This window comes from Coffea eugenioides, chromosome 5, assembly GCF_003713205.1.
Source record: "Coffea eugenioides isolate CCC68of chromosome 5, Ceug_1.0, whole genome shotgun sequence".
NCBI lineage: Eukaryota > Viridiplantae > Streptophyta > Magnoliopsida > Gentianales > Rubiaceae > Coffea > Coffea eugenioides.
Genome location: NC_040039.1, coordinates 32,196,206 through 32,210,751, shown reverse-complemented (window position 1 = coordinate 32,210,751; position 14,546 = coordinate 32,196,206). Strand labels below are relative to the sequence as shown.

The 14,546-nt window shown below is 36.1% G+C and overlaps 2 protein-coding genes across 3 annotated transcripts; both read left to right on the top strand.

Moving 5' to 3' along the window:
* The first annotated feature begins 7,816 nt into the window (after positions 1 to 7,816).
* LOC113771402 (zinc finger BED domain-containing protein RICESLEEPER 2-like) lies at positions 7,817 to 9,951 on the top strand. The gene is made up of 3 exons (XM_027315984.1): positions 7,817 to 8,006; positions 8,835 to 9,117; positions 9,213 to 9,951. The coding sequence occupies exons 1-3, from the start codon at positions 7,817 to 7,819 to the stop codon at positions 9,949 to 9,951; spliced, it is 1,212 nt and encodes a 403-aa protein (XP_027171785.1).
* Positions 9,952 to 11,713: 1,762 nt separating this feature from the next.
* LOC113770642 (L-idonate 5-dehydrogenase-like) lies at positions 11,714 to 14,206 on the top strand. Of its 2 annotated transcripts, none has more exons than XM_027315166.1 (6): positions 11,714 to 11,912; positions 12,401 to 12,468; positions 12,605 to 12,841; positions 13,048 to 13,338; positions 13,458 to 13,645; positions 13,768 to 14,206. In XM_027315166.1, the coding sequence occupies exons 1-6, from the start codon at positions 11,807 to 11,809 to the stop codon at positions 13,859 to 13,861; spliced, it is 984 nt and encodes a 327-aa protein (XP_027170967.1). In that variant the 5' UTR covers positions 11,714 to 11,806; the 3' UTR covers positions 13,862 to 14,206. The 2 variants fall into 2 exon arrangements, with proteins under 2 accessions (XP_027170967.1, XP_027170966.1); XM_027315165.1 differs by having other exon boundaries at positions 11,718 to 11,912; positions 13,751 to 14,206.
* Positions 14,207 to 14,546: the final 340 nt, after the last annotated feature.

Sequence of the window (14,546 nt, the reverse complement as noted above, 5' to 3'; positions counted from 1 at the left end):
TGAAATGCAAAGAAGCACAACCCTTTACTGGAACTCATAAGTGAGCCACACTTAGCCGATTGTAGCATCTCGTCATAGAGTCCTTTTGGTAATTCAGCATCACAATCCCCTTCTTCCAGCTTTGCCCATCGTATCCACTATGACATTACACATGTTGCAGGAATTTTTTGCATGTTTTCAATGCCTATTACTCTGAACATGTGTGCATATGGAAATTCTTTCCACTCCATTTTTTGGCACGAGCATTTCATGTGTTGAGTTTTTTATCTAGTTCTACATACCAGGTTCTTGAGTCCTTGTACTTAGATAGTGAGAATACACAACCATTCATGGTATTAGCTCTATCAAAGCAGTTATAAAGACCCTGCTTGGATAAGTGCTTCTTAAAGATTACGAAGATCTTCCTTGTGTAAATCCTGGATGCATGACGATCTATGGGTTGCACTCGGTAGACAGCTTCAAAAATATATCCTTAGTGTTGTGCACTGCGTCGGCCTCCTTGTCCCTCAGATAATCAAGTGCAAATGTGTGGATTTTTACAAACTCATACACACGCATTCTCGTATTAATGTACCTCTTCAAGAAGGCGTTCATGTTCTCGCATCTCTGAGTGCTCTATATGCCTACAAAAATGTACCCCTTAGCAAAGTTTCAGCACACATATGCCTCCTACTAAACATCATTCCAACCCACTTTTTCCCATCCAAGCCACAAGCTGACACAACTGCATGCCACACTCCTTCAAATTTCTCTACCGAGATAGCCTTCTTCATAAACTTTCCAAACATTTCCATGAGGGGATAACATTTTTTACAATTTGACGCGGCATTCTTAGCAAAATGTCATGAACATAGCCCATGTCTTGGTTCCGGGAGGATATTTTCAATGGCACGGCTCATTGACTTATCACTATTTGTGACAATGGAAATGGGCTTCTTAAAGTTGTTGCACTTCAATAGCGAGATCGGCACCTATTCATATGCCTTAATGGTCTCTTCCGATACCAGAGCTAACCCAAACACAACAGTGCCAAAGTGATTGTTCACTCTAGCTATCACAACGAGTGGTTTGTGATAGTCATTTGTTTTATATATAGAATCCATCACTAGCACAGCTCCAAAGCACTCATAGTCGGTCATCGATGTTGGATCAGCCCAGAATATATTCTTCAACCTTCCATCTACATCTAGCTTGTACTCAAAGAAGAACTTCGATTCACCTTACTTTCTACCACAAAAATAAGCTACCTTGACTCCGCATCTCCATCCTCAATGTCTTTTCTCTTCTCCACCTCCATGCGGTTGTACAGATCTTTCAGAACGAAACCAACATTCCTATAATTATCACATTGTATAGCGAAGAATTTCATTTCCTAGCTTGTTTTTATGCCAACCATTGTCATTGCACTAGGTTGTGCATAATCGGCATCCGTAACTTTCTTGTGAGATCGTAAATATCGGACACTCGATTTTGCAACCATTCTTGGTTGTGATGCTTCACAAAAGTCTATGACAATGTACACTTCCTTCTTCTTGTCAAACTTAATTCTAATGCATGCTTGGCAGCCTACCCTTGTTTCAGGTCTTTCACGCCTCTTTCTGCCGATGCGTTAGTTGTACTTATTATCCTTTCTTCCTTTGCGAGAGCATACCAACTCCCTATACTGCATTGACTTATCCGTAAATGCCTTCACATCTACCTTTCTCACACTGAATCCGGTGATATTCACGTACATATTGTAGAAGTCATATGCTTGTTCTTCGGTCTCAAATGTCAACTGCATTACTTCGTCCCCCAGTATATCATCATTGAAGCAATTTTGTATTGCTTCTTCTGGCTGGGATATAACCTCAGCTTCTTCTCCCCTATCCGTCTTAGCATCACTTTCGCTGCTCATCCTTTCCTCATCGGGAAGGTCATCTGCGTTAAAGTTGAACATTTGCCTTTTTCCATTATTGACGTTCATCTTACTCTTGCACCAAATTTAGAACAATATACATCTTAGTTAGTGGCAGGTTGTCTGAATTTTTCTATTTTTCACTTACCCTTTTTCCATTGCATTCTATCAGGTCCTCATAACATGTGTAATGCGTCCACCACGTGGCGTTTACTTTTTCACCGGCTCAGGTGTTTTATTCAATAACCCATGACTTTCCATTCTGCACTTCATTTTTTAATAATTAATGTACTATATATCTTTTTCCATATGAATGGTACATAACGGGTACATGCATTTAATTAAGATTGCTAAGTCATACCATTAGACAGTACATAATTTACTTATTTTTTACAATTACAAATCTTTTCTTTGCTACTAATATTGAATAGATTATCATGCAATTTTGCCAAGGATCATTATATTTCCTATTTCAAATCAGTACATCGACCCTCCAACAATAAATTTTTCGTTCTACTTAAACATATCTTTCCATTTCGGCTAATACAATCAAATTTACAGTCATATGCATCATTCTAATTCCAATTAAATCATTACATCAACCCCCAACCATAAATCTTTTATTCTACTTAAGCATATCTTTCCATTTCGGCTAATTCAATTACGTTTATAGTCATGTGCAATGTTCTAATTCCAATTTCAAGCCCACTGAAAAATTTAAAAAACTTCTCCACCACGATCACATCAACTATATTACAAGCTGCAATTAACATCAATAATTTGGTCGTCTAACATCACTCAACTGCTACCTTTCGTATGCCACATTGGTACTCTGTACAACATAGTAGTACAAAAATCAAATCTCGTACCATACATCTATTTAGAAATATTATTTTAGTTCGACAAAAAAAAAAAACTGCACTCTAATCGACTAATTGTCTTTCTTTTCATTTTCTCAACAATCCATTCATTTCAATACATTTCTACTGATCCGGTAATTCCATTTCCATTTTTCACTTTTCCCATTTCTTTTTCCACTAATCGCGACCAACACCTACATCCATGTCATCAACATTCAATTTTTCCATTTTCTACATTTTGCATGACAACTTCAATTTCGTACCTTGTTTGCTCGCCTGACTCCTATGTTCTCCATGCCACTCCTGCGTGCCTTTATTCTTTTCCTGTCTTCCCTGCCTTCGTCATTGATCCTACTTCTTTCCTCTACATCACCCTTTGTACACATTTGCCCTTCCATTTTATAGACTATTGTATTACATGACCCATTAAATTTTTTGGTTACATACATATGTAAGTATACTTAAGAAAATGCCTTTAATTGGTTGCTAGGAATTCATTCCTATTTCACTCTGCCCCCTTCAATTGCTTTAGCTGCCCCTTAAGCCTTTTAAATCTTGGACTGCCACCATCATTTCCTCCAACTGCCACTTAAGATCTTTGCATCCTTTCTGTACTAGGTTTTCTCTAAATAGATTTATTTTCCCATCCATACCTCGAACTGACATATTCTTACACACCCTCAATTCCATGTCCTTTCCTACATCAAACCAACCAGTCGCTTCTCTTTTCCTGGTGTTCTATTTAACCACTTTTGTGGGCCCCTTCATCTCTCACCATTTTGGACTTCGTGCTCGAAACCACTTCACACAACTTCAATTTTCATTCTCTCTTGTCTGTCCACCAGCCATTGGATGGTCAGAACTATACCACAAAAATGGTAGATACATGGTTTTGGCTATGGTGGAAAGTGAACAGTTCTGCTCATTGTGGGTAGAACCAATATGAGAAGGGCAATAGTGTTTGGTAGGGCCGAGTAGAGGGAGACAACCTAAAGCTATGCTATGAACAGGAAAGGGTAGTTGCTGGTGGGACCAAATACAAATGCAATTCATGTGTTGGGTAAAAAAAACTTTTGATATTATAGGGGAAGCGCTTTTACAAATTTGGTCATCATAAAATGGCCCAATAATTGGAGATATTTTGGAAACTCTCCAGATATAGGGGACCCACCAAAAATGAAAATAAAAAATGAATGGCATCACATAAACATGAAAGAAAAAGCGGACCAAGAATAAAGAAAATGGTAAACTTTTTAAATATAGTGCTACAATTTTGTACTTGAAAAGAAAAAAATAATGACTTATAAATATTGTAGAAAGATGAGTTAATTAAGTGGAATGTAAAGATAAATGGAAGAATTAGAAATTTAGATGTGATTACATTATATGGCAATTAACGAAAGCGGTAAATGTTAGTATTATGAACAAAAATGTAATTAGAAATTGGATGAAAATTAAATTTTTGGATATGCGCATGTAGGAGTTGAAGTCCCCCATATTGTTTAAAAATGAGTAATAATGTTTCTTTGTAATAAAAAATAAAACATATTGCATTAGTAAATAAATTTTTATTTAAATAAAAAGAAAAAGAAAAGAACCAAAGAAAATTTGTACCATGATACAAATGATGATTGCGACAAGTGTCAACTAATGAAATATTACTAGATTTAAAAAAAAGATTTAGGTATTAACATGAGGCTCAGTTAGGCAACAATTGAAAAGTTTGCTTGAATTTTTGGAATAAGGAGAAAGAAGGAGAGGGACAAAAAAAATAAAAGAAAGTTAACGGATTCACTTAAGGATTAATATTCTATATATTGACATTATATTTATTATCAGTTTTGGATGAATGACAACTATACAAATTTTAAATTTGAAATCTAATGAAACTATGAACTTAAATTATGTTAGTAATTAGCCAATTGAAATTAATTACCAAATAACTAATCACCACATCATATACATCCTTTACAAAAACTAATTTTGATTACTTCTACACACCTAGAATGTATCATATGCAGTAATATAATATTAAATACCAATCATTCATTGACTTTTCTTTTTCTTCACTTACAATTTCATGAATTTGGGGATTGCATTACATATTTCATGAATTTTCACAAAAAAATTTATCTACACAAATTGTGCCATCAATCAAGTTTAGCGTAAGTCAATTTGTTTCATGTACTTAGAAGGTGTTTGGTAAATTGGTTCCTCAAGGAATGAGTTTCAAAATTATTCATAGTGATACTTGTCATTTGACGAAGGTTAATACTTAATCGGAATGAGTTGATGGAGATCATAGGATCATTTTGTGATTGACCATTATTTTAAAAGGAATCAATATTTACTCACCAATGTAATTGATATTTTTAATTAAAAATAAAAATTTTAAAAATACTAGAAGAAATTAAAAGAGTGAAAAAAATTTAGAAAAAAAGTGGGGAAAAAAATATAAACCTATATCTATATTTTTAGTTATAAAACTCTCTATGGGTTTCAACAAAAAAAAAATCCATTACTATTAACTGATAAATAATAATGATAGTGATAATGATCACAAAAGGTTAATTTAATTTGCATGGTTCAACAATCAATGATGATTAATTTATCAATTGAGTCTAATGTATATCTACATTTATTCTTATCCTTTAGAAAGCTCCACAGTTTTTTATTTTTCTGCTACATAATTTACTTACTACAACTGGTTGCCTTAACTTAGTTGGACCCACACGGCTTGGACAATGGTCTCACATTGAGGTGTTGTGATTGTAGTGGCTCTACCCAAAGTGGGAAGTTCATCCCATTTTACACCATAGAATCAACCGTAGATACATCTATACCGTATTGTAGAAAACCATAATTTTTTGGGTTTTGGCTATGGTGGAAAGTGACCAGTTCTGCTTACTAGAGCTGTTAATCGAACCAGGTAATTCGCGAGCCGAGCTCGACCCGGCTTGATAAGGGCTTAACTCGGCTCGTTGCCCTTATCGGCTCGTTTATTGAGAGAAACAAGTCGAGCTTGAGTTCAACTGGATACTCGTTTAATAGATGAGCCGAGCTATGCTCGACTTGTTTAAGCTCGACAGGCTTGAATAGTAGGGGTATTAGCGTCATTTCATTGTGTATTTGATACTTTAACCTAATTCATTCTCCCGTTTCTAGCCATAATTTTTTCTTTCCTCTTTCGGTCTTTCCTTTTCCCGTTCCACAGCCGCAGCTGCAGCCGCACCCTCCATTCTTACCACCGTCACCGACTCACCATTCTATCCATCATCTCACCTCTATCACCAATCCGTCCGCCATCTCACCGCCATCATTCAATCCGAGTTTGCGAGCACCGTTTAGGGACGCACCGCCACTTCTCGTGAATCCGTGAGTTGCGCCATACGGAGCCATCTCGGTAGAGCAAGGGGCTACGACCATATCCCGATTCGCTGCATAATTTGGTAACCACTTCTTGCCATTGCAATTTATTTTTGGTTTTAAGAGGCTGTGTGGGTTTTGGTTAATAGTGGATAGCCCCGTATCTCGTATGGCTTCCTGCTTCTAGGTTTATCTCTGTGTTTTAACTAATGGGTCACATCAAATTTCTTGCTTTTTTTTCTTTTGTCGTAAAAGCATTATTGCTTTATCAAATATATATAGTTAGGAGCAGTACCAAAAATGGTGCTTGGCTTGGATTGGATGGAGGGTGAAGACGGAAAAGAGAGTAGTAGATTCTGTGTCTTGGGTGCAAGTAAGAATTGGGTGTTTTTGGGTTGCTGCTCAAATTCAAAGGGACTGGGTAGTACTTAAGCGGACAGACAAACAGCAGCTGAAGATTGTGTTTTTTTAACTTATTCCGGGTTATTATTATTATTATTATTATTATTATATAATTGTGATAAAAGTTGGTATCATGGGATATGTAAGTAAATTGTAGTCCCCATTAAATGGAATGTCACTCCACTCTGTACTGTAAATATGGACGAGCCAAGTCTATGCTTTTTGTAATTCCTATGATCAATATGATTATATGATTAAATCCTCAGTGTATTGCTGCTACTATCATCATTTGAGGCTTCTGCACCTGGGCCTTTTTGAAATTGCCTTTGCTCATTTTTCTTGTTTCTCATCAAATTGCTTGCTATCATCACTGGAAATTGTACTCTGTACATAAATAGGTGGTGGTGGTTACTCGCAGATAGATGGATAGATTACTGCTGCTGGGTAAAATCGACTGCTTTTATTTGATTAGATGATATGATCATACATGGAGCATTCACATGAATGTTAGTATATAAGGGGTACGGACAGACGTGGTAAAATATTTTTGCTTCGCAGTTTGAGTGTAATGTGGGCAAACAAATAACAAATGCTAAATGGAGTTATCCTGGAAAGGATATTCTTGCACTCGAGTTGCCTTTTCTAGTGGGGCCTTGACCAAGTCTTAAACTTGGTCAAAGTAATCAAGCCTTTGCCCCATTGCATATCTTTTGTTGCTTTTAAAATTTCAACCTATAACCATGGTAATTAGGTAAAGGTAGCTGTAACCACTATATATATATGTATGTATGTATCCTTGTATAAACCCTATATGTATACATATAAGTAAAATACTTTAATTGAGAATCTTATGGTCTTAAACCATATAACAAACAGCGGACAAAACTTTAACAGAGCTAGTCATCTTCTTTTCTTTAGCATGTGATATTTCTTACTGTATTGCACTTTTGATTTAGCTTGACAGTGAAAGCATACTTGAACCTAGAAGATTCTGCAAGGCAACATAAATTCAAGCAAAACTTTCTTCATTTCAACAAAACTAACATTTTGTTTGGATTGCCATTTTTAAGAGTTTTTAAGAACTTTTCTCTGTTATTTCATTAATCTGAATGTAAGCTTGAGAATTGAGATAGGAACAAGTTAAAGAAATGTTTAAACTAGCTTGAAAGGAGATTATTTCTTGGAATCTATTTGATTACTTTTGTACCTTATTTCTTAGAAATGTTATTCTAAATTTCTGTTTTGGCTAATCAGAATTTGTATTGGTTATTGAATGTGTTTTGATTAAGGAATGTATAGCTCTCCATTCAACTCATTTCAAGGTTCATCATCAAGTCCTGTGATGGAGCAAAATAATGAAGACGTCGAACAATTGAACTATAACGAAGAAAGAGCTGATGAGATGAGTGAAGAAGAGATAGAAATGATAGAAGATGAGGGCAATGAAGGAGGACAGAAAGTAGATGGAGATGAAGGAGCTGGTTCTTTTGAGAAAAGCAAAGGAAGAAGAAATCCAGTATATGGGATGAAATGACAACAGTAGTGCTAGATAATGGGACAGTTAAAGTGAAGTACAACCATTGCAAGGAACTTTTTGCCAAGAGTGCAACCGGAGCCACATCTTAGCATAAGAGACACTTGAATTCTTGCCTACAAAGAAAGCTGGCCATTGGGGAGCAAAACAAACAGAAGCAACAAGTGCTATCATTCACCGAAGGCCCAAGTGATGGTATCACTTCCATCACAAATTTCTCGTATGATTATGCCAAGGTAAGAGAGCTTGCATCACACATGATTCTTGCACATGAGTACACCTTTTCTATGATGGATCATGTAGTTTTCAACAAATTCATGAAAGCGGCTTTTCCATTTTATAAAAAGATTAATCGGTAGACTGTAAAGGAAGATTGCATTAGTACTTATACAATTGAAAAAGGAAGCTGGAATCATTGTTGAAAGGTGCTGGTAGGAATAGTATTATCACAGATTTGTGGAAATCTGGTCAAAAAATTCAATATATGGTTGTGACTGGTCATTTTGTTGATTCTGATTGGATGCTACAAAAGCGTGTGTTGAATTTTTGCAATGTTCCTCCTCCTCATATTAGAGTTATTATAGCTGATACTCTAAGTAAGTGCTTTATTGATTGGGGGATTGAGAATAAGGTTTCAAGCATAACTGTTGATAGTGCTTCATACAATGATATGTGCATTAGGAGACTTAGAGAGGATTTTTTCTAAGAAAGAGATTAAATATTGGAGAAAATTTTTTTCATGTTAGATGCTGTGCACATATACTTAATCTCTTAGTGCAAGATGGTCTTGGTCAACTTGGTGGTGTGATTGATGTTGTTAGAGAAAGGATAAAGTACTTGAACAATTCTGAATCTAGGCTTCTTGAATTTGCTAAAATTAAAAAACAGCTTCAGTTGCCCTCTAGAAAGCTAATTTTGGACTGTCCAACAAGGTGGAATAGCACATATTTGATGTTAGCTTCGGGCTTAGAGTTCAAGGATGTCTTTCCAAGATATGCAAACATTGACCCCAGATTTCACTATGTTCCTACTGATTTTGAGTGGATGAAGTGGAAGAAGTGTGCAAATTTCTAGGAATATTTCATGAAATCACTGATATGATTTCCGGATCCGAGTATCCAACAGCTAACATTTTTCTTGTGGAGCTCTATAGGATTAAAGAGCTTTTAAATAAAAAAGCTCTTGACCCTTATGAGCATATTCGAGCTATGGCTGGAAGTATGTCTGCTAAATTTGATAAGTATTGGAGGGAAAGTAATGTGCTGCTATCTTTGGGTGCAATTTTGGATCCGAGATACAAAATGTTTCTTATTAATCATGCTTTTCCGGTGATTTATGGTGAGGATGCAGCTCCTAGATTCATGGCTGAGATTAGAGACATTCTTTATGAGTTTTACAATGAATATATTGATTGTCACATTGTTTCCCATTCTGAACAACAACAGAGGCAGGTTGTAAAAAGGAGACAAAATGAAGGTTCTAGTTTTTCTAGTAAGAAAGCTAGTAAAATGACTGGACCAGCCATTTTAACTGGTAAAGAAAAGTTTCACATGCATGTGAGTGAAATTGACAGGGCTCCATCAGAAAAATCAGATTTGGTTGTTTATTTAGAGGAAAGTAGGTATGCTTGTGATGCAAATGCGAATCTGGATGTTTTGGCTTGGTGGAAAGGGGAAAGATTGAGATTTCCTATCTTGTCGAGGATGATTGTCGATATACTCTCCGTTCCTATTACAACTGTGCCTTCAGAATCTACCTTCAACGCCGGAGGTAGAGTAATTGATGATCAACGAGCTTCTATGTCAGTTGAGACAGTGCAAATGTTGCTTTGCGGCAACGATTGGATCCGCAGTCTTCATGACCTAAAGAATAAGTCTCGCATAAGTAATTGATTGGAGGTTTTTGTTGTTGTTACAGTTTCATTATATCTGATTTTCAAGAATTTTATAACTTTCAAACTTTTGTTTTGTAGGAATCACTTGATGCGGCTGAATCAATCACATTTGAGGAAGTTGAACTTCCTGAATCATTCACAACCTGATTTGGTGGCGGTTGATGTTGCAAGGTGCAAGCTGATTCATTCACATGCTGATTTCCCAAGCTGATTTCGTTCAAAAGCTGCATCATTCACAAGTTGTTTTCACCCAAGAAAGTTGTTTTTAACTCTTGGACAATTGAATGGTATCAAAGAAACATGAAAGAAAAAGAGGATTGGGAATAAAGAAAATAGTGAACTTTTCAAATATAGTGCTACCATTTTGTACTTGAAACGAAAAAAATAATGACTCATAAATATTGTTGAAAGATAAGTTAATTAAGTGGAGTGTAATGATAAATGGAAGAATTAGAAATTTAGATGTGATTACATTATATGGCAATTAATGAAAGCGGTAAATGTTAGTATTATGAACAAAAATGTTATTAGAAATTTGATGAAAATTAAATTTTTGGATATGTGCATGTAGGAGTTGAAGTCCCCCCATATTGTTTAAACATGAATAATAATGTTTCATTGTAATAAAAATTAAAACATATTACATTGGTAAATAACCAAAGAAAATTTGTACCATGATACAAATGATGATTGTGACAGGTGTCAACTAATGAAATATTACTAGATTTAAAAAAATATTTAGGTATTAACATGAGAATCAGTTAGGCAATCAGTCATTGACTTTTCTTTTTCTTTACTTACAATTGATCATGCTTTGGGGATTGCATCGCATATTTCATGAATTTTCACAAAAAAAAAAATTTATCTACACAAATTGTGCCATCAATCAAGTTTAGCATAAGTCAATTTGTTTCATGTACTTAGAAGGCATTTGTTAGGTAGGTTCCTCCAGGAATGAGTTTCAAAATTATTCATAGTGATACTTTTCGTTTGATTAAGTTTAATACTTAATTGGAATGAGTTGATGGATATCACAGGCTCATTTTGTGATTGACTATTATTTTAATAGGAAATCAATATTTACTCACCAATGTAATTGATATTTTTAATTAAAAATAAAAAGTTAAAAAAAGAGTGAAAAAAAATTTAGAAAAAAAGTAGGGAAAAAAATATAAACCTATATCTATATTTTTAGTTATAAACACTCTATGGGTTTCAACAAAAACATCCATTACTATTAACTGATAAATAATAATGATAGTGATAATGATCACAAAAGGTTAATTTAATTCGCATGGTTCAACAATATAGATGATGATTAATTTATCAATTGAGTCTAATGTATATCTACATTTCTTGTTATCCTTTAGAAAGCCCCACAGTTTTTATTTTTCTGCTCATAATTTACTTACTATAGCCGGTTGCCTTAACTTAGTTGGACCCACACGGCTTGGACAATGCTCCCACATTGAGTTGTAGCGATTGTAGTAGCTCTGCCCATGGTGCGAAGTTCATCCCACTTTCCACCATAGAATCAACGTCCAAAATGGTATCCCAGTCAGCAAGTGCATTAAGTCAATATAGAAGCAGAGAAATGGTTGACCTTTGGACCAAGATTTGCTTACTTGGCAAATGCACTATTCTATCAGCGGAGCGGAGAAAAGGAACGGCTGACAAGTATAGAGAAAAGCTAAATCCAGCGGGTAAAGTAAGAAGAAAGGTACAAAAGCTAAATCCAGGACGAGTATCGACAAGAATGAGAGTTAAAATGATAAACTTGATAAGCTTGATCAGCACCACCACCACCATCAAGAACCTTGTGCATACTTAGTACACAAAGAGAACGAGATCCAATGTCTCGTGAGAACAAGACCGAAGAAGATGGAAAAGAAAACATGGCAGCTTGGCTTGTCGGGATAAAAACGCTTCGAATTCAACCTTACACTCTCCCGCCACTTGGTAATTTCTTCTTCCTTCTTCTCTCAGTTTTTTATTTGGTAATGTCTTGAAATTTGTATTATCTTGAGTTATCATTGTATTATTTCCTGATCCACTGCATCATAGTTGTCGGAACTGTCTCACTACTCAGAAATTCTTCGTCACCTCAAAGTTGTCCTCTCAAATTTTAGTACCAGAGTTAATAAATCAAGTTGAAATACTAATTGTGAATTACAAAATTATGCAATTTGTTTCTCCTGTTTGAGGTTATCGCTCTTCACGTGATAGCATGAAGCATCATCTAACAAGATTTAGTGGTTCCATTAGGTAGCCCAGTGACTGATTGCGTTCTGCTCTTGATATATAAAGCTATTGCATACTTCCCACAACTATCGAAGGCTATGAAAAAAGCAATTCAATCTATATAAGAAAATGATGAGTACTGTCAATTGAGCATAAAACAATCTATTATTTTCATGTGAGTTCACTGGTTTAGTTACGGAATTTAGGCCCTCACGACGCCAAAATTCGCATCAAAGCGGTTGGGATTTGCGGAAGTGATGTCCATCACTTCAAGGTAAACCACACAGTTCAAGTTTTGTAAGTTTAAACATATGCTAGTATATAACGGTGACTACTGCATTTTTTGGTAATTCGCCTTAACATTATTAAAAGCTGATAGTATGGTTACTCTCGTCGTGTGTTCCACCCAGCACATGAGGTGTGCAAATTTTGTGGTGAAAAAGCCTATGGTAATCGGGCATGAATGCGCTGGTGTCGTAGAAGAAGTAGGCAGCCAAGTGAGGTCTCTCACTGTGGGCGATCGTGTTGCTTTGGAGCCAGGCATTAGTTGCGGGAGATGCAATTCTTGCAGGGTTGGCTGCTATAATCTGTGCTCAGAAATGAAATTCTTTGGCTCTCCTCCAACTAATGGTTCTCTAGCCACTATGGTAACTTCATCATAGCATTTTTTTCTGAATCAATCCTAATCCTATTCAAGTTAATCAATTGCTGAAACTAGAGATTCATCGACCTTAATTATCTCTTCTGCCCTGCTTAGCGTGAAAGTGACGGGGAAACTTGGATTATTAATAGTCGAAGATTTGATTTGTCATCGATTCAGTAGAATGTATTTCTTTTTTCTTTGCTGAACTAGGTCCTCCATCCTGCGAACTTGTGTTTCAAATTACCCGATAATGTAAGCTTAGAAGAAGGGGCGATGTGTGAACCTTTGAGCGTAGGAGTCCATGCTTGTCGGCGTGCTAATATTGGTCCAGAGACTAAAGTATTGATCGTGGGAGCAGGTCCAATAGGTCTGGTTAGTATGCTGGCAGCTCGAGCTTTTGGAGCCCCCAAAATAGTCATGGTTGACATAGATGATTGCCGCTTATCATTTGCCAAAAAGCTTGGTGCAGATGGAACAATCCTAGCTTCCACGAAGATTGAGGTTTTGAGCATCTGTGCAACTTCATTGACACATAAGATGTCATAAATTAATTTATTAAATTAATTTGTGTCTCGCTTTTCCAGATTGTCTAAATTTATGCAAATATACTGTGGTTTCAGGATGTGCAGGATGAAGTTATTCAGATTGAAAATGCAATCGGTGCCCGTGTTGATGTAAGCTTTGATTGTGTTGGTATGGATAAGACCATGACAACTGCCCTGAGTGCTACTCGTGCCGGCGGGAAAGTATGCCTCGTGGGGCTTGCCCAGAGCCAAATGAGTATCCCTCTTACTCCAGCTGCCGCAAGGTAACTTGATAACTTTCCTGTTTTCATGATGCTCCATTTCTAAAGCTTCTGGTTTTCATATTCTAGATATTCAGACCATAATTGTCGTTGTTCCCTATTGATCAGGGAAGTTGATGTTATAGGCATATTCAGGTACAGGAATACGTGGCCACTTTGCATCGACTTCTTAAGGACTGGCAAGATAGATGTGAAGCCTCTCATAACTCACAGATTTAGCTTTAGCCAGCAGGATGTGGAGAAAGCATTTGAAACCACAGCCCGGGGTGGTAATGCCATCAAGGTCATGTTTAATCTATAGCTTTGACAAATTGTGCGTTAAAAGTGTCAGACTGAGAGAGCTGGCTGGCTTTTCTTCCCCAGGGCTTCACGGCCAGCCACCAAATCTATCTGAATGTCCTTCCCTTTTCTGTGTGCTAAATAAATAACAACAGATTTCTGCGATTAAGATATTGAAGTTGCTATCAGAGTTGCAACTGCCTTCAAAGATCTTGCTGTAAATTAGGATACAATTTGTAATATTGGTAATATGTCTAAAAAACCTCCTTCTCGATTGTGAAATAAGCACTATCTGTTGACATGCCTTGAATCAGGTCTTCGACCTTCGCTGAACTGTTCTCCATCTGTAAATGCTTGTCTAGCTTTGACAATGGATTTTTTCGTCATCAATTCTAAATCACCATTGCGCGGTGGATAATTGCAGAATGCCCTGTCATGCCCAGTTACACATCAGAGCAATTTTAACAAAACCGAATATCAAAATTAGTGTAAAAAACTATGATGTGTTGTCCAAATGTTTAATGAAAGTCTTTTACTTGACAACAGGAAATAAGTTCTACAAAGTTACGTTAATCCAAAATAGCATCTCAACTAATTGAATTGGTATTGAAAGATTAAAAGAAAT

Bases quoted from the DNA above. Each gene is read 5' to 3' on its own strand.
- LOC113771402 (XM_027315984.1), top strand. From the start codon at position 7,817: ATGTATAGCTCTCCATTCAACTCATTTCAAGGTTCATCATCAAGTCCT. The intron at 8,007-8,834 runs GTTCTTTTGAGA...TTAATCTCTTAG, and splicing joins AGATGGAGATGAAGGAGCTG to TGCAAGATGGTCTTGGTCAA. The intron at 9,118-9,212 runs GTGTGCAAATTT...GGAGCTCTATAG, and splicing joins GAGTGGATGAAGTGGAAGAA to GATTAAAGAGCTTTTAAATA.
- LOC113770642 (XM_027315165.1), top strand. From the start codon at position 11,807: ATGTCTCGTGAGAACAAGACCGAAGAAGATGGAAAAGAAAACATGGCA. The intron at 12,469-12,604 runs GTAAACCACACA...TGTTCCACCCAG, and splicing joins GTGATGTCCATCACTTCAAG to CACATGAGGTGTGCAAATTT. The intron at 13,646-13,750 runs GTAACTTGATAA...CCTATTGATCAG, and splicing joins CTTACTCCAGCTGCCGCAAG to GGAAGTTGATGTTATAGGCA.